This window comes from Clinocottus analis, unplaced genomic scaffold, assembly GCF_023055335.1.
Source record: "Clinocottus analis isolate CAN_PGR_092001 unplaced genomic scaffold, fCliAna1.0.p SCAF_9, whole genome shotgun sequence".
In the NCBI taxonomy this organism is placed as follows: domain Eukaryota; kingdom Metazoa; phylum Chordata; class Actinopteri; order Perciformes; family Cottidae; genus Clinocottus; species Clinocottus analis.
The window spans coordinates 10,086,993-10,094,495 of record NW_027176251.1 but is presented as its reverse complement, the minus strand read 5'-3'; the positions used below and the strand labels follow the sequence as shown (position 1 = coordinate 10,094,495).

Here is a 7,503-nt window from a genome sequence, read left to right as displayed (position 1 = left end):
ATTGTGTTTACCAATTATAGTGTACGAACTCATATTTAGTGGGTTTACATCAAGGCAAAGCAAAGGCACCTCTCCCAGGGCATTCCTCGTCACTACTTAATACTATAATTACTGCAACACAGGAACATACATTGCATGCCTTTTTATACATTCATTTATTCGGCTATTAATTCATAATATTGTATCATAATATTGTCTATGAGCCAACATCAGATTATAAGTACACAATGGCCTTAAAACAACACACCTTAATAATCACCATGGGTATGTTTGTGAATCCAACCTGACACTCTACACTAAAATGAGAGCAATGATCTTTGATTTCTATGTAAATAACCAAACGGGGTCTGCAAACTTTCATATTGAATAACTTTCCAAATAATAACTTTCCAGTGCCCAGATTACGCTCCGCCACTCCAAGAGGTTTCTGATTAACCGAACGGCAAATTCCAACAACGCTCCGGATTTCCCAACGGTGCCAGAGTGCGCGCTGGGGCTCGGAGAGATAAATCAGTAACGTGTGTTCATGAACATGTTCTTTCACTTTCAGTCTTTTACAGTTTAAATATTTTTCCCATACGCCATAAACCAACCAGAAATAACCTGAAAAATGAGCTGAGAGAGAGAGAGAGAGAGAGAGAGAGAGAGAGAGAGAGAGAGAGAGAGAGAGAGAGAGAGAGAGAGAGAGAGAGAGAGAGAGAGGGTAGAGAAGGAAGAGAAGGGAGGAAAAAGGAAGTAAGGAGAGTCTAGAGACATAAGGCAAGTGGGCGGAACATACAGTAAACTGAAAAAACAGGAACAATGTGATCACATGTGCCAAAGTACACCTGCACACCTGAGTAAAGCCACTCCTTTCCCAGGACGCATTAGAGATGGTTGAGAAGTGGAAGCTTTTAAAATGCATTAAAACCCAATACAGCGTTTATATTTTACAGCCCTTTTGACATCCACTCTGGTTTTGTTTTGAGTGATCTTGGATATAAGAGGGTTTTTGTTTTAATTTAGTTCAGATTTTTCTTTTTTTGTGGTGTGTATGTTGCTTTTGTTTAGAATTTACAACTTAGCGGCGGCAGCTTTGGAGTTCCAGACTTTCTTTTTCTCTTTTTGTGATCTACTTGCCTGATAAAGATGTGGTCTATGAAGGTCATCATCCTCCTCCTGTTCTGCTATGGTAAGTACAGAGTAGCTAACATGGTTTTATGTTTTGATTTACAGATGTTGGTAACAGGCATTCAAACATTTAATGGGTCATTTCCTTTGACAAAGTAGCCCCAATAGAAGAAATAAATAATAAAGCGCAGTAATGTTTTTGACAGAGATGTTTCTCTCTCATTTTAAATTAAGAAGAGTCCATGAACACAAGGAGGACTTAGGTCGTTTAAAATGATAATGACAGAAAATGCAATTATATTTTAGAGTCTAGCTGATGTAATACTGTTCATAAGAGTGTACAGCCTATAAGTATGCTAATTTTAGATGAACTACTCTGTGTGTAATTTTCAATTTTCACCTCGTCAATAACATTCAAATTGTAACATGCCCTGATTTGGAAAATCACTCGCTCTGAGTATGGCTTTGTGGTATACATAGGAATAACTCAGAGCATCATCATGTATTTAAATAAGCTATTTAAATCCTGTATGCCAGCACGAGAAGGAGGGCAATTATTTTCTTGTTTCAAAGAACCAAACACATTTTTTAGTTTCAGCTACCAGCAGAAGCAAAGTCCACTTTGTTTACTCTCCTGGTGGTCCTGGCTCCAGTGACTGTGCAGCTGTACTGTAAGACTTCACATAGCTGAGGAAGCTGCACTGCCTGAGGAAGCTGGGGCTCGAACGTTGTTTTACAGAATACACTGAGATTGAAAATGTCAGCTTCAACATACAGTAGATGAAAGCGAGATCGAACCTCTGAGTGCAAAAGTCTGTATACGGCTCTTGTTGGGGTAGATAATAGTATCCTTAATCACTTGTACATCAGCACAAAGTGTAACAACTAACACTATATTATCGATTCGGATTCATGAGTTTTACAGTCATTATGAAACTGAAACCAGGCGCATGAGAATATCGACATTAGCATTCACAGTCTTTGCTCCTGTGTCCATTTTTCCTACAGCTTGTCTTTCGACTGGCAACGAAGGAGTTTATTTTGTCTCAAGGAACTTTTTCAATGTCCTCCACTGGGACCCCCTGAAGCCGGCCTTCCCTGGGGAAAAGATCTTCTATAGCGTACAGTCCTGGAAGTAAGAGCCAAGATGACGAATGAGTGATTATAATTCCATTTCCCTCTTGCAGCTCTTGATGCCTCCATGAAGAGATCCATACGGAGAAGTGGGTCAGAGCAGGAAAAATGGGTTTACAGCGTAAACGCCCGGTTTTCTCATTGTGTCATGAGTATTTTGTAGACTGATAACAACACATTGGCTCAAACTCAAATCACATGTTGCATTTTTCACGATAGCAACATCTCAAACTGGTAAGACTTTTATTTTAGTTAAAGGGTGTCTCTTGCTTTGTTTAGATTGACTGATTGATGGATATATAGGTTGAGATTGTCTGCAGTAGGAACAATTAGATGTGGGGTTGAGAGAGACAGACAATTTCTAAAAAGGGTTTGTTCGTTTTGGTCTTTTCATGGGATTTGTTGAAAATAACAAGAATAGCCAGCAGATCCTTTGAGATCTAGGATTTGTATATTGTGGGGAGGCAAGTAGTACAGGCATATCTGGCTTTTGTTTGCAGCCTGTAATCCCTCCCTCTCTTATAGAACTGGCTAGTGGCTCGATAAATGTATTATTAAAAAACTAGCACGCTGCGATGGATTCAACTAATGTACCAACAGCTTAGACGCAACAATAAAGACGAGCTATAGGGTCCGTGCTCATAAGTATGATTAAGATGCTCACAGAGCGCGTTTTAATGGCTTCCAAGTTGAATAATGGATATTTTTTTTAATTCTTCAATTGACTCTCAACACAGTGGAAATGTCATCTGGTTCTCGTCTAATGACACCGTCTCCAAGACAAATGTCAAGTGGCACCCCTGTGCTGTTGACTTTTCTCCCATCCACCTGGAATTTTCACCTGTAAATGCTGGAGAGACTTCCAGCATCAAATTAGCTGCAGAGAAAGACTGGTTTAACTATCCTCCATAATATTGGTTCCCGGTTACAACAAAATACTGTAATTTGTTTCCCTCAAAAAGGAACTGTGTGCTCCAGTGACGAACGGTTGATTTGGCAATGGTCGGTATGATCGGTCGTGTGTTTTTTCACTGCAGCCATGAACTGCATAGAACTGCCAGAATTCCTTGTCAATATATAATAAAAAAAAGTGATACACAGTAATAATATTTATCTTTTGGAAGTCTGTGAATCATGAAAACGAGTCAATGAAAAACGGTACAAACAGTTAATTTAACTCCCCACAGCACATGTTTTTTGTTTTAGTACCAGCGAACAAACAGGGATACACTGCCATGATCCAGTGGTTCCAGTATCACAGTTTGAGCACACTGCTCTGCTCTTTTTATAGTGATTCTACTCAGGAATACCGGATAAAAAAGGAGTGTCAGAACATTACTGCTCTGTCCTGTGACCTGACTCCAGAAACCCCATCAGTTCATGACGTTTCGTACCTGGCTCGAGTGCACGGCAACAATCGCTCGTGTGGCAGCACCCGCGTGAGGTTCAGCCCAATTAAAGACAGTAAGAATCCCCACACTCATCCATGCATTTCTTTACTTCGCGCCAAACCTGATGTATTCTATTGCAACATTGATTCATTTAACTTTCTTTGCCTCCACAGCAGTTTTTAGTCCGCCCATTGTGTCTACACACTCAACAGTGTCGTCCTTGCATGTCAATGTAACCCTGCCCTTGGGACCAAAAGGAGTCTCCATTGCTGACATCATCACCAGCAGCAAACACGGGCCTTCTAAAACTGAACTGGTTTACATCTTAAATATCACCAGCCCAAAGTGGGCTGCACAAGTGAGTCACCATTTAAACAATACGATATACTAAACAAATATTCAGTCAGTCTTATAATCATGAAAGCCCTCACATCTATAATACAATGAGTTAACAAAAGACAGTTCATATTTTCAAATTGCTGTCGACTGTGTGTTTACATAGCAGCGAGAACAGGGGCCTATTTTTCAATTAACATACCAGCTATGATTTTTTTAAATTATTGAGACAAGCAACTTTTTAAATGTACTATCTATGTGACGGAAGTTTAATGTGATGAATGGATTTAGTCTTTAAACTGTGATGTTTGGTGTGTTCTTATTCTGATGATTTGTTTCAGACGCGTTCTTGTTTATCTGACCCATAAAACCAGCAAAATACAGATTAAATCAGTTAGCATCCAAATGTCACTTTCTGTCTTCAGGTCAATCAATCCACAACTGGCCAGTTCGTTATCAGCTTGAAGAACAACCAAACTGTGTACTGCGGCAACATTTCGTACAAGACGCATGGGGTCGCATGGTGTCGCAATGAAAGCGAGAAGGCCCCCTTCTGTGTCACGCTGCTAGGTGAGGACAACGCTGAATAGAATAATCCTCTCACACACTAAGCGCACAATATACTTACCAGCAAATGAATATTGGGCAATAATTGCTAAGATGTGCGTTTGGCAAATTGTATTTCCAATATTTGCCATTGATTTAAGGTGTGTATGATTAATCAATTTGTGTGTAAATGTGTTTTAATACATTTGATGCACAATAGGTTCTTTCCATATAATATGACAATTTTGAATTGATTAAGTTAATAATTTACTTTATTTACATTACTTAAACTCGACAAAAGGGAGAAGATTCAAAAGCTTGTATGTACCTGAAGAGGGGACATCCCCATCTTCTGCTGAGAAGTTACTGTTGACCAACATTTAAGTACTTTTGGGAAGTACTTAGATATACTGGTACATCAACAACCCTACATCACAAAGGCATGGCACAGTGACTCGCTGGAAACATGCTGAAACTTGTGTGTCACCGTTGGAATTTCTTACTCGCTGTTTTAAAGCGCTTGAGGGTATTAGACGTTACAGTTGAGTTGTGTTTTCCCAAATTGGTGTATGACGCCAATTCTCTTGTCCCTCAGATGATCCTCTGACGCTGTTGCCATGGCTCCTCGTTAGCGCTGCTCTTGTGACCGCCATAATCACAACTTTAGTTGTGTGCATGTGCAACTATACCAGGGGCGGAAAGGGAAAGAGCATTCCAACGACATTGGTAAGATTACCTGAGGTGTCATTTGGTTGGTTTGTCGACAACAAAATGTTTCCTTACTGGAAAATTAAACCCTCTGGCACTTTAATTACTTAACACATGTAGATTACAGCAACTTAAAAGTAATTAAAGACATACTGAGGAAGTTGTTTCAGTTTCAGTGACTCATTTGGCTTTCAGTGACGACCAATGCAACGTGATGATGTGTGTGTGTGTGTGTGTGTGTGTGTGTGTGTGTGTGTGTGTGTATATATATATATATATATATATATATATATATAAAATAAAAAGCCATTATTTACTGATGAGTAAGTATTTTTTTTATCTTCAAAACAGGCAACCACTTCTAGCACCCCAACCAGAGTACTGCAGTTTCCAGACAGGAAACTCATCATTTCAATACCAGAGATCTGCATTGAAAATCACCAAACAGTTTACGCAACAATCCGGATGAAGCCTAACATGCCCTCAGTTCCGTCTGGAGGTTATTCCCCGCAGGACAACCTCTGCCAAGTCTGGCAAGGCGGCACTGGCTCCTCTTTCGGCACAGGGGAACGCAGCCTGACAACAAATCCAGAGGACACAAGTGCCCAGTCCTCCGAAATCTACAGTGTTGTAGCTGTCCATGAACATAATGAAGATGTGCAGCAGGCCATAAATGACAACAGAGAAACCAGTAACCCTCCAATGTCGTCCAGTGGAGAAAGCTGGGATAAAGCTGCAGTGAGTCCAAGGCTGACCGCTCATGGATTACAACCTCTACCTCATCCAGACCCTCATGAGAGCAATCCAGCAAGGCCACTGCTTTTGCAAACAGTGCGGGATAGCGATGGACAACTTTTGTTGCCGTCACTAATTTTTCTGTTACAGAACAGCACAGACGACACAGTGCCACCCCTGAACCCAGAGAGGAAACCCCTTTTATCTGACCTCATAGACTCCAAGACGGAGCGGCCATCATTGGCATCCTTGAAAAGCTTTGACGGCTCAGAGTTGTCAGACTCAGGGTGTGATGATAGCACAGTCACCACACCAATCCAGACCTACTGCAACACTCATTACTCCCCATCACAACTAGTTGCTCCATACTTTCTCCAGGGATGGAAGAACACACCATCTAGTGATGCCGTGCTTGAAGCAGGTTACAAACAAAACAAACAACTGTCTGCATCCACAGACAGTTGTGAATACCGAATGACAGATTATCTGCGGACCTGGACGGGTCCCAAAAAGGAGGAGGAAGGTGAGGAAGATGAAGACAGAGGAGAAGAGGAGACAAGGCAAATTCTTCTCGGCAGTTGGGTGGTACAAATTCAAGAATAATTTGCAATGCAGTAAGTTAATGGAACACTGATGGGTGCTTTAAAAACAATACTGAACTGTCTGCTGAATGACGCGGATGTTTTAACTCTCCTTAAACGTACATTTATTCTGAACTAAGACACACCGAAGAAACACCATCTGGAACTTCAAGTACAAATCAAATCGAAGTAATACATTATGTTTTGTTATTTTTGTTTTTTATTATTGATATACATTTGTAATATATTCATAATATAATACGTATGGATAGTCATCAATTGTGTGTTTACATTGGAAGACATCAGTGAATATACATTGTTAAGTCAATGTTTCTTTTGTGGCTGCAACCAACAATATTTTGCAGATTATATTCTTAATTTATCGATTATTTGTTTTGTTTTTGTCTGAAAATAGTGAAAACTGTCCATCACAGTTTCTTACAGTCCAAGGTGATGTCTTCATATGGCTTGTTTTGTTAGTCCAAATTAAAAAAAAGACCCAATTTGATACTCTATGAAACAAAGAAAAGCAGTAATCTCCGCATTTGAGAGGCTGAATAAAGCATTTTCTACTTCAACAATTAATGGATTGCCAAAAATATTTTTCATCTACTTAATGCAGCTCTACTTTGGTAAACGTTATTTATATTTTAAAATATGTTGAATTGTCTTTGCCATGTGTTAATTGTGTATATAAGAGATAGAAATATAACGACTACAATGTAAAGTATGAAGTTACACTTACTCTTCACATTTCTGCGTATAAAGCTGTGACAGGGAAGTCTTTTTTGTTTGCATATTGAGGAAAAACCCACCTAACGCGTGTCTTGTTGTGAGGGGTTTAAAATGAAGTTTAGATCTTTTAACAATTCAACTCAGTTTGACCACTCAAATGAGTTTTGAAGTGTTTTCTTCTTCAACAGAGCAGCAATCACACAGTCATAGGCAGCGTGTGCGTTTGT

General features: G+C 39.7%; 1 protein-coding gene across 1 annotated transcript; it reads left to right on the top strand.

The window, feature by feature from the left end:
- Positions 1 to 1,100: 1,100 nt before the first annotated feature.
- ifnlr1 (interferon lambda receptor 1) lies at positions 1,101 to 6,685 on the top strand. Its single transcript, XM_068570793.1, has 7 exons — positions 1,101 to 1,171; positions 2,119 to 2,245; positions 3,536 to 3,708; positions 3,809 to 3,993; positions 4,397 to 4,541; positions 5,113 to 5,260; positions 5,591 to 6,685. Exons 1-7 carry the CDS (start codon positions 1,129 to 1,131, stop codon positions 6,561 to 6,563), a joined length of 1,794 nt encoding a protein of 597 aa, XP_068426894.1. The 5' UTR covers positions 1,101 to 1,128; the 3' UTR covers positions 6,564 to 6,685.
- The last annotated feature ends 818 nt before the right edge of the window (positions 6,686 to 7,503 follow it).

What these genes read in the sequence shown, in the direction of transcription:
- ifnlr1 (XM_068570793.1), top strand. Translation starts at nt 1,129, where the DNA reads ATGTGGTCTATGAAGGTCATCATCCTCCTCCTGTTCTGCTATG. An exon ending in TATAGCGTACAGTCCTGGAA is followed by an intron (nt 2,246 to 3,535) that starts GTAAGAGCCAAG and finishes CTCTTTTTATAG; the next exon opens with TGATTCTACTCAGGAATACC. An exon ending in GCCCAAAGTGGGCTGCACAA is followed by an intron (nt 3,994 to 4,396) that starts GTGAGTCACCAT and finishes TTCTGTCTTCAG; the next exon opens with GTCAATCAATCCACAACTGG.